Genomic DNA, 19,254 nt, shown 5'->3' on the forward strand with positions numbered 1-19,254 from the left:
ACATGGCTAGCGGGCTAATATCACAATAGCTTTAGGTTTCTATATCACAGTAAAACCTCATGGTGAAAACTTCACGCAGTAATCACAGTATGTTCAGAAAAAGAGGGCTGAAATATGCCCTGGATTTCAGATTGTGCAGACTTTCAGACCCCGGGTTACAGTGCTACAACTCTGATTGGACGGACCGGCGATGACACAATAGACATTTAACTAACCGACGAACCGCATTTCGGGGTAACGAAAACAAACCTAACGTTCGATTACGTCGATTTGCACAGTATTCTGGGAAATTGAGGAAGTATGAGGCCAGGGCAGGAAACTCCATATCGGGCTCATCCATCGATGTATTTGTGGTCCGACAGCGTTCCCCACCAAACACATTAAATGTCTGTTAGATTTAATGGCATGTCATTTTAGCAGGATAACCGACTTCCTTGCCACTCGGACGGACACAAACCAGAGCAACAATGGGCGGCGGTGAGTTTTACCAGTAACTACAAGCTAGCATGAGCGGTTAATGTTAGCTGTCGCTTAGAGAGGGACAAACGGTGGCAGACAAAAAAAACAACCTAAATTACACAGCTTCTGGCCACTAGTTACTTGTCAGATATAGCGTGGCTTTAAATTAACGTAGATATAACATTCGTTGCTGTTGAATAACCCATAATGTCGCCTATTGCTGGTGTAGCAATTACAATTAAACATGTAAGGTAATGGCCGTTAGCTAACTAATTCTAAGTCCCTGTTGGTTGTCCTCAGAAAACGTGAGTTTGGTCTTCAAGCTGTACTGCCTGACAGTGATGACTCTGGTGGCAGCCACATACACGGTGGTACTGCGGTACACAAGGACCATTTCGTCAGGAGACCTGTACTTCTCCACAACCGCAGTCTGCATCACCGAGGTCATTAAATTAATACTGAGCCTGGGGATGCTGGCAAAGTAAGTGTTCGTCGGTCACCCCTTGCTCTGGGCGGGGGAGAAGGTGTTTTACAGTCCCCCTGTAAAATGGGAGAGGTGACCAAGTTTGTATATACAGAAGGTATAACGAGAGGTAGCCACAGGGGAGGGCTGGTGTGGGATACAGCAATCCATGTAGATTGATTGTGAATATCTTCATTACTGATTAATCTTCCAGTTGTTTCCTTGGTCAATCGACTAATCATTAGGTGTATGAAATGTCAGAATCCAATACCCGTCGCAGTTTACTAAAGCCCAAGGTGACATCTTCATTTTGCTTGGTTTGTTTAACCAACAGTCCCAAAGAAAAACCCGAAGGCTTTTAATGTGCTGTCGCACAAGACAAAGAAAAGCAGTGTACCCCCCCCCCCCATGTAAGAAATCTGCTTAAAAACTAACTTAAGATAAAAACTATATAACCTTCTGAAAGCAGGAATAACACACTCTTCTTCCCACACATATAGAGTTGAATTAATAGGCAACAAATTTGATCCTTGCTCATTTGCTATTACAGCTTTATATGGTCTGGTGTGACCAGTGGTTTTACAGTGGTTAATGTTAGCAGACTTAAGCTCGATGCTGGGTAACTGACAGATATTAGTCACGCTGGTGACTCTTTTCTACTTGTGCTCCTCCTACACTACATGGTAACATGTCACAGACTTAACATGATGATATCTGGATGCAGCTAGTGGAGAACAGAATAGTCTGTCAAAGATTGTCACACATCACTATCGTTTTACTGTTTATATTTGTACTGTCGTAATTGTTAAAAGTAATTTACAAGCAAAAAGGCCAGTTTCCTTAGTGACCAATTCTAAATTTGGAGGCTTTGTTCTTTCCCTTTGTTTTATGTGATAGTAACCTGAATATCTTTGGGGTTTGGAGTCTTGGTCAGACAAAATAAGCAACATGAAGACGTCACCTTGGGAATTTGGGAAATTCTGATTTTCTAACTTTTTATAGACCAAATCATTAATTGAGAAACTAATCTGCAGAAAATTCAATTACAATAATAATCAGCCGTGCATACACCACAATACATCTTAGAGGTAGAGGAATATAACCTCAGGGAGGGAATATATGAAAAACAGCATTCCATGTCACTCCAGCTGAGAGATGAACAAGTTTCAGGGGAGGGCTAATAATCAAACAGGGCTGTCTCCTTCTTTAGTCTCTCGAAATGACAAGGTTTGCTTTTACTTAAACCTTTAAATCAGACAAATTTTATTTGTATAGGCACCTTTCATACACATTCAGTGCCTTACCTACTGACAAGTTAACACTAAAAAAAGTACCAATATTACGTGCTTAAACAATTGTTGACTTTAGAAGGAAATTCAAGAACACGGATTCATCCATTTCCATCAGTCAAACTAATGTCTATTGAATTGAGTCGTTTAAAGTATAAACACTTCCTCTTCCTAATCAGTCTGTTTTTGTGTTATCTCTCCCAGAGAAACAGGAAGCCCCATCAGACTGAAGAATTCCATAGTGGAACATGTGTTCTTCAGCCCAAAAGAGCTGCTGAAGCTGAGTGTGCCGTCTATAGTGTATGCAGTTCAGAATAACATGGCCTTTCTTGCTTTGAGCAACCTTGATGCAGCAGTTTATCAGGTATGACTTTGAATCCTGTTTTTACTCCATTATACAAATGGGTGTACAGTATGCATGTGCAACACCGTGGCTGGGTGTGGTCATCTTTGGTGAACTTGAACCTGTCCTATACAAACAAACTTACAATGAAGATTGTAAAGAATTACAACAGGTGCGACGGGGAGACAGAAAAATACTACACCTACCACTAAAGATTAGGTTGATTATCAAAGGAACTGCTGATTATTTTCTCAATTGTTTAGTCCCTTATGAAGTCTTGAAAGGACTTGCTTTGACTGACATAAACTGAGGTTCAGTTTACAATGATATAAAGCTGAGAAAAGCAGCAAATCCACACATTGTGATTTGAAGTTACTTTAAAAAAAAGTTACTTAAATGTTCAGACGATCATCCAATTAGTTGCCAATTCATTTTCTGTTGAAAAACTGATCGTTGCAGCACAGCTGAGTCTTCTAGGACTGTTGTTTCCACTGTGAAAATTAAATACTGTAGAGAATAATATATAATTTTATAACTTACCAAGTCGTGTCGATAGCTACAATAATATTGAATACAAAATGATGTAAAGATGAATAACACGCCTATGTTGGGGTCATTTTCTGACATGGTTAAAGTAAAATATGTCAATTCAGTGTTTCATTGTTGCTGCATTGATGAGGGTGAATACCCATTGGACAAAGTGTAGCTTTGCACTTAGCTTAATCAAATACAACTCCACAGCTGAGGTGTTAGACTACAGTGGACCACTTTAATGTGGACCACTTTAATGTCTTTATTTATTTTATTTTTTTCCTCTACATTGGGCAAATTTTATCATTGACCAATCTGTTGACTATATTTATTATTAATCAATTACTCATTTAGTCAATGAAATGTCAAAAAATGGTTTTAAAAAAAAAAAAAAAAAGAATAGGTTCTCAGATCGAAAGGTGGCATCTTTACATTTCTGGATTTTTCCACCCAAAAGTCTAAAAGATATTCCAATTTGTAACCTGGCTTGTGTTTTCCTGTTTAGGTGACCTATCAGCTGAAGATCCCGTGCACGGCCTTGTGTACAGTCCTCATGCTGAACCGCTCTCTCAGCCAGCTGCAGTGGTTCTCCGTCTTTATGCTCTGCGGGGGTGTCACACTTGTGCAATGGAAGCCTGCAGAGGCCACTAAAGTCCAGGTAGGGGTGGGACGAGTTAAGATTGAAATGTTATGACCATCCTGGTGCCTCGGTGAATCATTATGCATGTCATGTAACCAGCACTATCATAGATTTGTGCTTTTTAAAACTTGTGTGTCCTCAAGCTTCAGGTGGTATTTACCATCTGCCTTGTGGCTCATATAATTTCTTTTTTTATCTCCAGATTGAGCAAAACCCGTTTCTTGGGTTCATCGCCATTGCCGTTGCTGTCCTTTGCTCTGGATTTGCAGGTAAAATTGGCCCTGGATTCTGCGGAAATAACTGGCCTTTTTGGTTTTATATTGATTTTAGCTGCCACACAGACAACAAATACTTTCAGGACCTTAAAAACACACAGTGCCAAAGCATACACTGGCCAAGCAAACACATGATTTGAAATCGAACATAAAACTGATACCAACTGATGTCATTTCTTATCACAAGTTGCTAAAAGTAAACTATGGTTTGATTAGCATTGCTGTTATCGTGGAGGTGTCAGATCTCCATCTTGTATTTAATTTCTCAGTAATTAAGATATGCATCAAAACATATCTGTGAATATTTACTTGCACCTAACAGTTTTGTGTCTATGTTCTGATTGAGGTGTGTACTTTGAGAAGGTGTTGAAGAGCTCAGACACATCCCTGTGGGTGAGGAACATACAGATGTACCTGTCTGGCATTGTGGTCACGCTGATTGGTGTTTACATTACTGATGGTGAAAAAGTCCTGGAAAAAGGCTTCTTTTTTGGTTATACACCCTGGGTGTTGTTTGTAGTATGTAAGTATGACAAATCATGAGGATGTTATCTATTTGATGTCTTTTTTTTTTTCCCCCACAATATTTCGGCTGACTTTGCTCTCTTTGTGCTGCTAGTCCTGGCTAGTTTGGGAGGTCTATACACGTCAGTGGTGGTGAAGTACACAGACAACATCATGAAGGGCTTCTCTGCTGCAGCCGCCATTGTTCTCTCAACTGTGGCGTCCGTCATTTTGTTTGGACTACAGATAAGTAAGTTCGTTTCTCATAACCAAGTGTTTGGTATACTGATGACTGAGAATTTTATTTTATTGTTGTTGCAGTCCAAGTGGCTCATAAGGTGAGGCTGTGTGATTTGTGCGTTTGGGAAAAAAAAGGGGTTCTTTTATGCAAAATGTGCAAAGTTTTAGAGGTTCACAATGACTGGGCAATGAAGGAAAAGGCTAGCGTGAGTGTGTGATATGAAATGGCAGTTTAAATTTATTGTAACTAGTGTATATATATCTATATTTTATGATTGGTGTCGATTTTAAAGTAATTAAAACAATAAAACAAAAAAAGACAAAATAAAAAAGGACTAGATGTTAGATTTTCTATATGGATGACTTTCTTTGCTTTGAAAGATTCAAAACGGGACATGAATGGTACTTTGCATTTTTGGAAGATACCTGTGTTCAGAAACATAAACCTACAGATTATTTTATACAAAAGTAACATCTTTTTACAGAGTTTTTTCAAAACTGATGCCATTCCACAATGGTCTTTTTGAAATTATGTCAAAGTCTCATTTTGCTCCCCCTCCCTCTTTTGCAGCATTCACATTTACCTCTGGTGCCACCCTTGTGTGCATTTCCATCTACCTATATGGTCTTCCAAAGCAAGACACACCCAAGATGAGCCGGCAAGACACAGACAGCGAATCCAAACAGAAACTGATCACTGTGTGAGTCGCTGACCTGCAGCGGAGAAAACATTTATTGCTGGTGGACCAGGTGTGCTTCGGGCTTTTCTGGGGACATAAAAGAGCTCCTGCACTGGAGGAATTAGGGAGCCAATCCCTAGTCCTAAATTATTACATAGACGACTGCTTTCGTTTCACTTTAATGTGGATGTGCTCCTTCAATCCAGCCCACTTCCACCCACATGGGACTGGTGACAGTACAGTGAATCTCCCGATTATTTGAAGAAATCTTAAAGTTTTTAATGCAGGGGCGAGGGGCGTATAAATATCACAACACGTTATCATAGTTTTTTGTTTTTATTTTTTGTTAAATTAGTAATAAGTCTGTTTTTTAAACTGTACAGTGTGAGTGACTTATGTCCATATCACACAGTGCTGATTGTGAATGTGCCCAAATCACAGGACAACATACTTGGTAGAAGGATGACGACAGGTTGCACGTGTGATTATGTTTAATACCTCGAAGGTCTTGTGTCTTTTTTTATCAGATCTGTGTCGGGTTTTGCTTTGACATTTTTGTCATTTTAAAATTTTAATTAAAATTGATTGGAAATGTATTCAAAGCGACAGCTAGTATTTATGAATTTTGTTTCAGAATATGCACAATCATTCCGATGTGTTTTCGATTGGTCGTTTGATAAACCTGTCCCTCGAACAGCGACTGTCCAATCATAGCTCAGCAACTGTAACTAGGTACAGGAGGCCTGTCAAGCTTTGGATTTCTCCAATGCCGTAGCAATGCAGATGGGACTGTAGTGAGAACGATTCTTCGCATTCAAAGAGTTTGGAGGCTGGTTTCTTTTTTTAGCTTTTCCAAAAAACACAAACACCAAAGAAAACATCCCGTAGTATATAAAATAATTAAAACTAGGCCCACTTTTACCAGCTGCAACATTAAAGTAATGTACTGATTAATTAAACAATAATTATAATACATTAATATACAGTATTCTGAAATGGATCAGTCTGCATTAGGAGTACTTTTACTTTTTGTACTTAAAATATATTTTGATTCTAATATGTATTTACTTTTGCCTAAGTAAAATTTTGATTGTATAACTTTTACTTGTAACAATGCATTTTTACACTTAAGTATTGCTACTTTTACTTAAGTGTAAGATCTGAATACTTCTACCACGACTTTTCTAACGGAAGTTACGTTATTTGCAATAGACTGTTTCTTTATTTACATATGTTTTAGTTACATGGATCAACTGGTGAGGATGCTAATTTTTTTGCCTGGGACATGCAGCTTTAGCCTCAGGCTTGTTACGGACTATCATGTAAATTCAGACCCAGTTTTTACAACATTCGTTTAAAAAAACAGTCAGTAAGAAACATTAAAAAGTTGTCTGGGTAAGTGTTTTCAACTTACTTGTGGAGCTAAGGTTAGATTAATTGCCTGCTCTGTCTACCTCTGTCTGAAATCAAGGTCCCATTGTTTGAGAAATTAAGGATGCATTTCCCATTTTTGATGACATAACCTTTGTAGGTTCAATACACTTTCTGTAATTGACTTTGGACAAAAGCATAAGCCAATTTAATGTTCTACAACATAATGCAATAATCAAACTACAGATGACATATGGAGAGTTTTGAGTATTGTGTTGTTTAGTGGTTGTTATCCTTAGTCTTTTTGCACAGCAATGTGGATATTTTACTTTACTTATTTCAGATTAGCATATTACTGACATAACTTAATAATTTTATCCATGATCTTAAATACATATTTTAAATGAATTTCTAAAGTTTGCTTCAAGGCTTTTCTCAGCGTAACAAAACCAATCTGCTATGAAACGATGAGTGCAGTAACTGTCTTGTTCCTATTGTTAAGAACTTACTGCAGTCATCGTTTCATAGCAGATTGGTATTGTTGCGCTGAGAAAAGCCTTGAAGCAAACTTTAGAAACTCAACCAGTTGTATCAGTCTGACCTTGGCAGCATGCCTGCCATTAATATCAAATTACCCACAGTCATTTACCCTTAAGCCCATATATAGTTTAATTTCCCTCAGTAAACCACTGCTTTCGATTTGAAACAAAGCCAGAGGCAAAATTACAAAACCGTGTCACTGTCCAAATACTTTCGGTCCTAACTCAGCGTCAACCTTGCCGAGTTGAGATACAAAGCTCAGGACTGATTTGTCCTGTTTTCCAGGTGTCAGCAATGGTTTGACTTGGTTTGGTTTACACCTGATCGCAATCTGTGGGTAGAAAATATGTGAGAAAATAGTATGAAAAGCAAATGCTTCTGAGGGAGAAACTGAATTCAGTTTAGAAAGATGATTTTATTTTTAAAATGTAAGGCTCCTTATTTACAGTACAAATAAACTACAGCAGTAAAATAACAGTAATTAAGTCATTACAAACTTTGGTGAGTTTCACATTTTATCAACTGGTGTGATGCCGAGGATCCTCATCCCGTTGGCCAGGACTGAGCAGGCGCTGCTGAACAGTTGTAACCTTGCCTGTTGACATTTAGCCAATGAGATAACACTTAACAATTAATTTAAAAAAAAAAAAATATGAACATGTAATTTTTGCACATTAGCAATGTCTTCAACTGTAAAAACGTAGTGAAATTGTAACATGTGACCATCTGTAAACAGAGTTGCATTAGCAGATTCCGTGAGCCGACCAAACATGGTTTCCTTGAGAAAGGCACACCGTTCTGTATCCGTTTGATGTAACTCAAAGGTGACCTTTTTCCAGCTGGCTGGTTTAAACCCCATTAACAACAAGCACCTGCATCTATTGATCAGATTATTTTCATGTAGAAAAAAGTTTGTTATTCTTCTTGGTACAACTCTGCTGTGTAATACTGTACATTTAAAGAACAAATATGTAACTTTTGAAAGATTAAATAATAACTATTCTTACAAATGAAAAGTTTAATTCATCTAGTATTACTAGTAGCTAATGTTGGCAAACTTTAGATAATATTGCATTGTAACTGACATTACTGAGTCAATTTGCTTGCTTGATGAATCTTCTCTACTTGTATGGCAGTTAAAAAGTTTAACATTTATCATTCATTCCTGTACTGTAGTCACAGTCCAGCAAAAGTTAGATGAGAAATACTACGTAGACCACCAATATAGAACTACAGTTTAATAATAGTCATAATTTGAGTCGCAATATTTGTCAGAAAAATATTTTCCTCCAATCTTGTAGCCTTTTACAGAGGACAGAAAACTGATGTTGCATAATGGTGCTTTCAAAAGGAAAAACCATTCGCTGTGCACATAAGTGTTTTTCTTTCTACCTTTGCGAGATCCTGACGGCTTCCTTTTACTGGCAACTCTCTGTGTGCTGAGGCGACCAGGTGGCTGGAAGAGAGTGAAGAGGAAAGAGATGGATACGCCTCAGTACACAGTTAATATACCACCTGTACAAACTTTCTGTAATGTACCGGGGGGAACACTTAGCAACCCAGTCCCTCAGGACTAACATCCTTTTCCTTACCACAGCTTCAGTAAGAAGTTGACTAGGTGTTTGGGTTGCAGATCCTGGGCCGACTGGTACAACACCTCATCATAGCTGCAAACAAACAAAGTGGAGGCCGTGGTTTTTGGTTTTTTTTGCAAATATTGATTCAACACTGGCAGATTGTGACATATTCTTTCATTGTCTCATATTTGACAACAGGCAGAGGAATTGGGCGATGACAGGTCTGCTTACCGAAGGAGGTGCTGCAGGATGCTGATACTGGTCTGCTCAAGTAAAAGGGATGGATCGAGTGTAGATGACTCTATGCCCTCATTCCTCCGTTTTAAACTGCAGTAACAGTATTACAATTAAGATGTGAATTAACTATCTCATAAGTCTTGTTGGCTTTCTCTCTCTCTCTTTTTTTTTCCCCTTGTTGTGTAAGGACAGGTACAATACATCTGGTTATAGTATCTGGTTTCAGTGCTTTCCTGCAAGAGTAATGCAAATGATCAGTGGATCAACTGTTGTGTATTTATTTATTTTTTATTCCAAACAAACATTAAACTAACAAAGAAGGAGAACTAGCAACTGAAATCAGGCAGTATAGTGTTTAAAATAAAAATGTACAGACTGCAGAATGTTAGTTGACAGTTTCTATCAGCACATTATATTACATAGGTATTATGTAGCATATAATATGTAGGTTCACAGTTGTTTTTTTTCTTCAAGTCTGTCTTTAAACAGCAGCCCGGTGCCCATATGAACACTGCTTGCTGTAATCCTTCCTGCTGTTCATACTGGCCATGAAAAGATCCCTGTCTTTCAAAGTTTCAGTCTTTTTAGTACAGAATCCACACTTGAGGCTACTCTCCCTCCACTGCAGCCCAGCACAGAAACACTTCCCAGGGTAACACAAAGAGCGAATTTTATTCTAAAAACGACAGTAGCTTGTGAAGATGTCCACTTGACTTGTCGAACTCAGACTGCGGGAGCCTCACATTAGCTTCAGATAAACTTTGGAATAAATTTTTGCAAAGAATCAGACAATGGGGCACAGTAGGAAGAGGGTTCTCAAACAGGATGAGCACAAGGAACAATTACGGTGTGAAAAACCTGTTTCAGTTAGCATATCTGCATCTGACTATTGTTCGACGTCAGATCTGAAAAAATGCTAACCGTTTTTTTAAGCCCTTATATTTAGCGCCACGTCAACCACCTACAACATTAAAGCGCTGTTTGCATTTTCAGCCATCATTAATAATAATTCAGTAATCCTCAAATATAGATATCTATATCTCTATCTATCTCTATAAAATCAATCATGAGATTATAAAAGGGGTCATTAATACTTACTTATTAGTACTTACTTTTGATTTTTATTACATTTTGCTGATAATATTTATGTACTCTATTAAAGTAAATTTTGAATGCAGGACCTTTACTTGCTAAGAGTATTTTTACTTTTAATTTAAGTAAAGAATTTCAGTATTTCTTCCATCGCTGAGATTGAGGATGGCTGCTAGAAATTGTTCAGTCTTAATTAAAGTCTTACAACATCAAATCACCAAAGTAGCAAAGTTACAACAGAACTACAAGAATTCCCGTCTTCATGTTTCATTATTTTCAGCAGCTAATGGATACAGACCTGCAGAGTCGAGCGTGTGTGTACTGGAGGAAGACGCCCGTGTCTCCCTGAGCCTGCAGCATCCTGTCCCAGTCAAACTTATAGTCTGTGTGCAGGGGACCTTTGAAGTCCTGAAACAAAGTCAACGGAAAAGAGTAATGAAAAATAGATATTTCTCTGTCTCTCTCTCATCACATTGTACAGACTAACCGAGAAATGAAACAGGCAGTCAAATATTAGACAGAGGTAAAGTTTAAAACTGTTATTTGATCATTTACCTGGACTATTAGTGCACTGATCCCCACTTTCTCTGCTGTGCCCTCTGGGTCGTCCATTTCCTTTGTTGCTGTAGAAAGAGCAAGCGTTGGTGTCACTTCTATCCACAAATACAGGTTCATTATTCCCACAGCGGGTCCCTTCATTATTACCATCATGCACATAATCAATTTTAAAGAGACTGGGATGGGTAATGTTGGGGACAACAGCCTGGGTTTGCATTCACATGACTGTTCTATTGTTATTAGGCCAAGCAGAGTAGTTTTAAATGAATCAGAACCTGGTTGTAATGTGCCATTGACAAAAGTGTCCAGTTCTCATTGAAAAATTAATTATCCTAACGCTTTAACATAGTTTTTCTCTTGTTTTCACTATTAGCAACGTACTCGCTCTATCTGAAAGTATCATATATATTCTGCATCGGCTTATTTCAGCTCTTAATTGATGTTATTTGATGTGTACTGAGGGAAATATTAAAAATCCAAGACTAAATATTTTTTATGGCCATACCATTCTACCAAACTGACATATTCTAGATGTCTCGCGCATCATTTTATACGCACTTCCCCAAAATTCAGACACCTGTTTGAAACTTTAAGATCACCATTAAACTTTGGAGCGCCACCTGTGGGTTTGAGCTAAATCTGGCTGCACAGCATGAGTCTGTAATGACCGACTCCTGGTGAGTTAGTGACATTTAAGAGGTTAAATAACTACGGTGGAGAAATTTACAGAAAATACCACATACTAACTGATGCACTTAGAATACAGGAATCAACATACTTAATAGTTTTTATTTATTTATTTTTTTTTACTTAATACTTTATTTTGTTACTTTTAAAACATGAACACAGAACGTACTCAAAACCGGCTTAGAATTAGTGTGTAGTATGGGTCTGGGACGCAACTCAAACCTTCAGTATTGTCAGAAATGCTGCACCGGAGGAACAGCGCCATTGTCCGGTTTTGAGATGCAGTCAGACATTCCCACTTCGCTCTAAAGCTTCAGACCAGACTGAATGCGGCACACTCTGTGACTGCCTGACACTTGGTAGAAAGTCCCCCAATTTAGCATTTATAAGCAGTATATATATAAAAAGTCAATAAATTGTTTCTAACACACTATAGTTATAAAAAGGTGTTTAGTAATGTATTTGTAAACAACTATAATCTCTCCTTTGGACACCCATAGGTGGAGGCTGCTTTATAAACAGATAATGAAGGATAATATGGTTTAAAAAAAAAAAAAAAAAAAAAACAGTTTTAAAGATATAAAAAATGTCTTCAAAGGAGAAGGTATATTTGTTGCTCAATACCGTCCATTAATAAACACTTAAAAATAAAATAAAACCATTTTCCATATATGTTTTGCATACTGCTTATAAAGGCTAAATAGGGGGACTTAAAGGTGTTACAGTAAAATGCAGTGTGGAGAATGAAAAAGTCTGCCAGGTGTTCTTATTCCTGTAACATACTATGATGATGATTTACTGATGTTAAAATGCTTCATGTAGCCCCTTTAAAATAATACTGTTACTTTATTTACATTGTACACAGCAGCTGCTTTTGCACTGCATAGGCAGTTTTGGGTTTTTTTTTTTCTTTTTTGTACAAGGGCACATGCAAATAGATTTTCGGCCATTTGCCCCTTAACTGCCTAATGTGTGTGACAGACTGTACTTTTTGATTGGCTCATGTTGTCTAACATTCGGGCTCGAGCTTCGTCCAGCACGTCCTCCAGAAACACCACCTCACCGGTCCTGGTCTTCATGCCCTGCACCAGGCCGAAAGGCACATGCCGACACCTGCAATCAGTAATTATGTCCCCTACTCAAGTAAAAGTAGCAATACAACACCATTAAAATACAGAATTACAGGACTAAGTCTTTTTTAAAAAATGTCCTTAAGTAGCAGCACAATTTACATAAAATATCAAAAGTAATCATTATGCAGAATCAGCCATTTCATAGTAGAAAATTATTAATATGATATTGTTTTATTATTATTGATGTGTAAGCAGCATTTAATGTTGAAAGTGGTTGAGGTGGAACTATAATTTTAAAGTGCTTCATGCACTGTTGGGTTGTTCTGATCTATACCAAGTTATAATGTTTCATAAGTTTATTATGTTTTGAGATAATTTTTTTTTTTATCTTCAAAATACCTACAACTGTCAGATAAAAGAAGCTGAGTAAAAACTATATTTCCCCTCTGAAATCGGAGCAGAAGTACAAAGTAGCATAAAATGTATGGAAAACATCCATAAAATGTATATAATATGCTCAAGTAAAGCACAAGCTGCTCAACATTGTATTTAAGCAAATGAGTGAATATACTTGGTTAAATTTCACCGCTGCCTGCAACAGCACCGACTCGTTGAGAGCAGAATGACAAACAATTAAGACAGCTTGTAATCAAGACTCCTGTCTATAATGGGTGGAGTACTGATTACATAAAGTATGACAAAATGAATTCACTTTACATTCTCATTTACTTGATTAACAATTATAAAGACGGTGCAAATATTTTTGTCTGCAAGGCTCGTTTTCCCATTATTTTAATCAGATGCACATTTTATTTTAAGCCTCCTCTTAAAGTTAATGTGCATTTCCATCAGTGTGAGATACATTTTTTTGTTTTTTAAAGACATTCTACAGAACTGTATTTTTAGAGCAATGAGTCATTATTTGGTTACTCTTTGGTTTATAGTGGCTTTTTAACCAACAAACAGCTCCTCTAAACCCGTCTATGTTATGTGTCTGGGGGTTTGTGTGTCTGGGGTTTCGTGTGTCTGGGGGTTTGTGTGTCTGGGGGTTTGTGTGTCTGGGGGTTTGTGTGTGTGTGTGTGTGTGTGTGTGTGTGTGTGTGTGTGTGTGTGTGTGTGTGTTATTTTTCCATCTACCTGTCAGCCCAAGAGTGTCCCATAGCGAGCAGGATCTGGAACAACTGGTGGAAGTGATTCGCTTGACTTTTATCTGTCTGAAAAAGAAAAAAAACAGATACAGCACACTGATTAAAAAAAATTTAACAATAAAAGGTCATGCAGAGTGTGTGAAAGGAAACAAGCTAGAAACTCGAGTACTAGTAGTAGTAATAATAGTTAAAGAGGAAAATCTGAATCACGAAGCCGGATTTTAACTTGGAATACATGTTTTCTATGATTAACTGTTTCCACATCCACAGAGAGAGAGAGACAAGAGGGTAGACCAGGATGTCGGGGCTGACATCATCATATCATGGATTTAAAAAAAAAAACAACCACCTTTTGTGACACTAAATGCTAGTCAGGAAAGTTGAATATGTTGCAGAGTTAGGTCGTGCTGGCAAAAACACAGGTGGCTCTCGAGTTTACGCAGGGAACATGTGCACATGTCCTGCCCTGAGTTTACGTGTCGGTGCAAACAAAACTGCTTATTTTTCTCAAAACAGATTCAGGAAAAAGGAGGCATTCGAGTGAAGGAGTCGCCTCATGTTTTGATCAGAACTACTGGTCTGAGAAAACGTATACATTTCCACGTGGAGCCTTCATTAGATCATAACGGATTTAAAAACACCAAACCACAGTTTAAATAAATATGTGAGACCGCGACTAACAGTTACTTTCATTATCTATTAATCTGCCGGTTATTTTCAAAATTAATCAATCAGTTGTTTTATCCATAAGAGGACCAGAAAATATTTTTTTTAAAAAAGCCTGTCACAATTGTCCAAAGACTTGGTTTTTTTCTGACAAACTGTCCAAAGCCCAAAGATATTCAGTTCACTATCCTCACAATATAGAGCCTGGAACTGGAAAAATTACTTAAATTATTATCAGTTACTAGCAGTTGCTGAGTGACTTTCTTGGGACTGAATAATTGTCTCAGCTCTGTAATAAGTGCAAAAAACTAAATTGCTGAAGATCACTGAAGCTCCACCATTAAATTCCATGATCTACTCATCACTTACAACTGCATTAAAATGTGCCTTTTGAATGTGTTTTTGTGCTTTATGTGAAGTTGCCCCACCTGTTCTTCTTTAGAGGACAGCGATGAGCAACTGAGAAGGTAAAGGTAGAGAGCTGGAGTGCTCCGGTGTCCTTACCACATAAATCATCTCATCAAAGTGGTACTTGTGTTTTCGGTCGATGGCTGCAGCGAGATCTCTGGAAAGGAGAAAATGCAAAACAGGCTATTATTGCCAGGGTGGCTTCCAAAAGTGCAGCAGCAGCTTTAGACCAGCATTTCTTTTCTTTCTTTTTTTTTTCATTTTCACCTTTATTGAATAGCTGATAGCGAAGAGGCAGACGAACAGGCCATTCCTCTATTTCAGTGTATGTTTAACTGTTACAATCTTTTTTTCCTTCAGAAACCACTTGTTCAAAATTTTCTAAATCACATTACATAAACTGTTTCAATAACTTTCTCCCACTAGTACTGACCTGGTGATGTAGAGCGTTGTGCCGTCGCTGCGGAGCACTGTACAGACGCTGCTCATGTCTCCGTCAGGGGAAAGATCCACTACACCAGTTCCCTTCCTGTCAATACAACAACTTCCATGAAATCCAGTCCATGTGGTGGCTGCGTTTAAGTTTAATCCATGACATGTCAACCTCAGCTGCAATGACAAAGTATTAGTTCAGCTCTTCCTGTAAAATTATTGAATGAAAATTTTTTGTGAAAAATTAGGTTCAGGTTTTCTGTCATCGTTTTTATTTTTCTAAAATCTACACTTGATAGCCAAAATTACTAACCAATACTTAGAAACTCAAGAATCTTGCTTATCTTGCTCAAAACATTTTCTCCGTGTTCTTTATGCCCTGGTAGGAAACCTGTAAATTGGGTGCATCTGACTGATCTGCTGGTCTCTTAACACGTGTTTACATGTCACACCGGTTACTGATCAGGAACCATCACATTCTGTCACATACTCAGAGGTTTTCATCAGGCCTTGGCTCTGCAGCTGCTCCACCACTTTCTGGGCTTGATCTTGGTGATCGGACTCCCCGGAGTAAATGTCAAAGTGGACCCCTAACCGCTGGGAAGATCAGGTTTCAGTCAGTGAGGTGTTAAAATTCTAGTGATGTTTTCATTTCTCACATCAAGTTTGTATTTTCGCCACCAAATTTTTGACCCTGATGTCCATCTATCACGCTGTGCGTCTGGTTGCACCTTGTAAACGTGATGATACTCCTTCACTGTGATCTCTCTGAACTGTTGCCATAACGACACGGCCTGGCTCTCATGCTGCTCCAGCTGTCTAAAGAAGTCTCTGGCAGCCTGCTTCATATCCTCATTGTGCTCTGCTTCCTTGTTGACTCGGACATACACCTGCAAGATGCAAAAATATGAATTATACACAAAATGCAGCCATGGCGATGCCGTCTGTCCTGGTAGGAGGATCTGTTTGCCGCATTTAGACCATGTAACACAAACTTTCTCAACCCAAACATAACTGAAACTCATGAAGGACGGATGGAAGTTCACCTGGTTTGTCATATCCGTCTTTATACAAACATGCAGACTCACCTCAAACAGATGCTGTAAGGGATTCTGTTTTAATTTCTCCTGACATCCAAACTGGCCGAACCCGGCTCCTAGAAAACCTGAAATACAAGAGGGAGAACTAGCATTTAGGACCTCATGAGACTGGAAGACGCCTGTTGAATATTTTGAACATCATTTACTCACCAAACTGCATACCCCAGTCTCCAAGGTAGTTCATTCGAATAACGTTGTTTCCTAGGGACTGCTTTAGATTGGCAATGAAGTTACCTGGAGATGGAGTTTATGGGTTTTTTTTAGTCGAGCTGACTTTACTATCACTTCAAAATGAGAGTTCACAGTAAAGCCCGAGCAACACAGGATATTATTCTATTAATTTTCTTAACATAACCCATAACGTAACAAAACATTTTTTATAAGGTTTCCTTAAATTTGTTTTTTTTAAATTACAACCAAGAAATATACAAGTACCAGACATTTTAAAGTTGAAAAACTAACTATAGGTTGGCGACACTGCTTCAAAACATATTTCTGTACTTCAGTGTCTTGTCATTGATTGGCTGACATAAACGCCAATACTGATCTATCTGCAATGAGCTGATATTGGCCAATGCGTTGGCCTGGCTGACTTATCGATGAGGCCCTAGTTCACAGTGCAACTCACATGCATGCTGTATCAATGAATAGAACTACTTTGGCTTCAGTTACTGAATAAATTAACTTCGGGCAAAACTCACCGATAATTGTAGACCGCAAGTGTCCAGCATGGAACTTTTTGGCAATATTTGGGGAGCTGCAACGTACAAACACGTGAACTCTGTTAAAATATCTATAAGGTGAAGACGTACGAAGTGTTGAAGAAGAAAATACACAAACACACCTATATTCCACTAATGTTGTTCCTCTCTTGAGGGTACTGAAAAGTTCACTATCTAACCCAAATTTCTCACCCTCCTGCTTCCCAAGTGGCTCCAAAATTTTCTATGACAGATAAAGCAGAAAGATTATAACAGCAGAAGCAGTCAAGCCTTTTTTTTTTTTTTTCCTACCACTGTGGAAATGTGCACATTCACAAACCTGGACAAGAAGCTTGCGATTTACTGTAAAGTTGATCACTCCACAGTCAGCAGATATGTGTTCCACCACACTGTCCTGCTTCAGCTGAAAAAGGCAATATGGATTACAAATTAAAAACAATGAGTTGTCTACCGCGTCACCTTTTTTGAGCCGAGACTGTGACCGCTTAGCACATCTACAAAAATACACTACATGACCGAAAGTATATGGACGCTAGAGCTGAAATAATCGTTTGGTCAACAGAAGATTAATCTTCAGTAATTTATTAACCCTTTAAAGTAATTTATGAAGCAAAAACGTCAAAAATTATCTGGTTTCAGCTTCTCAAATGTGAGAATTTTCCAACTTTTCTTTTGGTTATAAACATTGTTAATTTTTCTTTTTTTTCCCCCCATTTGGACTGTTTGGTCAAAAAACTGTTGGACAAAACAAGACATTTGAAAATGTCACCTTAACCTCTGGGAAACTGGGAAACACCAAACACTCTTATGTGACTGCTGAACATCTCATTTCAAAAACATGTTATTAAAAACATTAATATGCTGCTATAAGAGCCTCTGATGCAAGGCAGTCAGGCCTGGCTTGCAGTGGGTATTACCGTTCATCTCAGAGGTGTCGGAGGCCATCGAGTGTCAGGGCTCTGGCTAGACCAGTGAAGATCTTTCACACCAAACTGGGAAACATATTTCTTTTTGGACCTGACTTTGTGCACGAGGGCACTGTCATGTTGAAACCAGAAAGGGTTTTATTGCCACAAAGTTGGTAGCACAGCATAGTCTAAATATACTGTAATAGTTTCCCTGAATAGGTCGAAATATGTAATTTTGCTCCCTGGTGAAATGTAGTTTGGTGTAAAGACAGAACTTGAAACTCTTAGACTAATCTGAAACCTTAAAATTTACAGCCTTTGAATGGTTCTTTCTCAAATTGAGGACCACTCTGTTTCTTTGGTATTTCAAAACACACACACACACACACACACACACACACACACACACACACACACACACACACACACACACACACACACGAACATATTAAATCTGTTGTTTTGTTATCCGTGGTTCCCATGGGACCTATCTCACCTGAGTGGCCAGGTTTTCTGTCTGCAGCTGAATGTCTCCACTGGATGGTAAGATCCCTTCGGTTCGTAACGTGCTCACTGACAGTTTGAAGTCAGCGGTCTTCCTGAGGAGCAAAAGATCAGGGGGCTTTAACGAACCGATGGGAGGACAAGCACCAATGGAGCATCCGAGTCGAACAGAGTGGCAAAAGATTTACTGTTTAGCAACATAGACACACTTAACTGTTTCTTAAAAACTGGAACTGCTGACAGCGCTGGTATGAAGGCGTCCTCCGGTTGCTTTAGCGTCCTACCCAGCTAGACATTAAAACATACACAACTTAAAAACGTATAAAGACAGGTTACAGACTGTTGTTTTGACTCTTACCAGGGTCAAGGCACGTTAGCATTAGCACACAGCCTCATTTCATTTTCAGGACTTTTAGCTTCATTACCTTCTCTGCAATTCTTCTTCTAAAGAAACAAGCCATGTTTCCTAAAAGAGCAAACACAATATAACGATGAACTTTAAGTCAAAATTAGACAAATCTATCCATGGTCCGTTCACATTGACATGGCTAACGTGCTTCCTCCTTAGCCACACCGCTTCCTCTCAGCTTGTCCAATCACAGGCTTCTTTGCCAACAACGTGACTACCAGAAAAGGTTTGCTTGATTATGTTCTCCGCTGCTCCCGACAGTAAGTAATCTCTCTCTAAATCGCCGGAAAACCATTCAAATCGTACATGTTTTTCCATTATATTGAATATACATGACTAAATAACTAACCGTTGAAGTTAAAGTTGGAAACAAACGTCCTTGGTTATTTATTATTGGG

General features: G+C 38.4%; 2 protein-coding genes across 2 annotated transcripts; one reads left to right on the plus strand and one right to left on the minus strand.

Annotated features, from left to right (window-relative positions):
* Positions 1–250: 250 nt before the first annotated feature.
* Positions 251–6,347, plus strand: slc35a1 (solute carrier family 35 member A1). The gene is made up of 8 exons (XM_040126180.1): positions 251–477; positions 760–940; positions 2,416–2,575; positions 3,591–3,743; positions 3,928–3,994; positions 4,347–4,523; positions 4,620–4,754; positions 5,316–6,347. The coding sequence occupies exons 1-8, from the start codon at positions 468–470 to the stop codon at positions 5,447–5,449; spliced, it is 1,017 nt and encodes a 338-aa protein (XP_039982114.1). The 5' UTR covers positions 251–467; the 3' UTR covers positions 5,450–6,347.
* A 1,400-nt stretch (positions 6,348–7,747) lies between these two features.
* rars2 (arginyl-tRNA synthetase 2, mitochondrial) lies at positions 7,748–19,061 on the minus strand. The gene is made up of 20 exons (XM_040126017.1): positions 18,873–19,061; positions 18,662–18,735; positions 18,440–18,542; positions 17,355–17,438; positions 17,158–17,258; positions 17,015–17,070; positions 16,464–16,547; positions 16,302–16,378; positions 15,945–16,103; positions 15,704–15,810; positions 15,215–15,310; positions 14,878–14,938; positions 13,697–13,773; positions 12,475–12,599; positions 10,797–10,864; positions 10,540–10,649; positions 9,144–9,239; positions 8,928–9,002; positions 8,728–8,791; positions 7,748–7,930 (listed from the first exon to the last, which is right to left on the minus strand). The coding sequence occupies exons 1-20, from the start codon at positions 18,906–18,908 to the stop codon at positions 7,844–7,846; spliced, it is 1,740 nt and encodes a 579-aa protein (XP_039981951.1). The 5' UTR covers positions 18,909–19,061; the 3' UTR covers positions 7,748–7,843.
* Positions 19,062–19,254: the final 193 nt, after the last annotated feature.

Source organism: Xiphias gladius, chromosome 4 (assembly GCF_016859285.1).
Source record: "Xiphias gladius isolate SHS-SW01 ecotype Sanya breed wild chromosome 4, ASM1685928v1, whole genome shotgun sequence".
NCBI lineage: Eukaryota > Metazoa > Chordata > Actinopteri > Istiophoriformes > Xiphiidae > Xiphias > Xiphias gladius.

Excerpts from the sequence above, each read along its gene's own strand:
- slc35a1 (XM_040126180.1), top strand. Across the intron at positions 3,995-4,346 it reads CCTTTGCTCTGGATTTGCAG|GTGTGTACTTTGAGAAGGTG; the intron begins GTAAAATTGGCC and ends GTTCTGATTGAG. Across the intron at positions 4,524-4,619 it reads CTGGGTGTTGTTTGTAGTAT|TCCTGGCTAGTTTGGGAGGT; the intron begins GTAAGTATGACA and ends TTGTGCTGCTAG.
- rars2 (XM_040126017.1), bottom strand. The coding sequence starts at position 18,908 with ATGGCTTGTTTCTTTAGAAGAAGAATTGCAGAGAAG. Across the intron at positions 15,811-15,944 it reads AGTATCATCACGTTTACAAG|CGGTTAGGGGTCCACTTTGA; the intron begins GTGCAACCAGAC and ends TGATCTTCCCAG. Across the intron at positions 15,311-15,703 it reads GGCCTGATGAAAACCTCTGA|GAAGGGAACTGGTGTAGTGG; the intron begins GTATGTGACAGA and ends TTGTATTGACAG.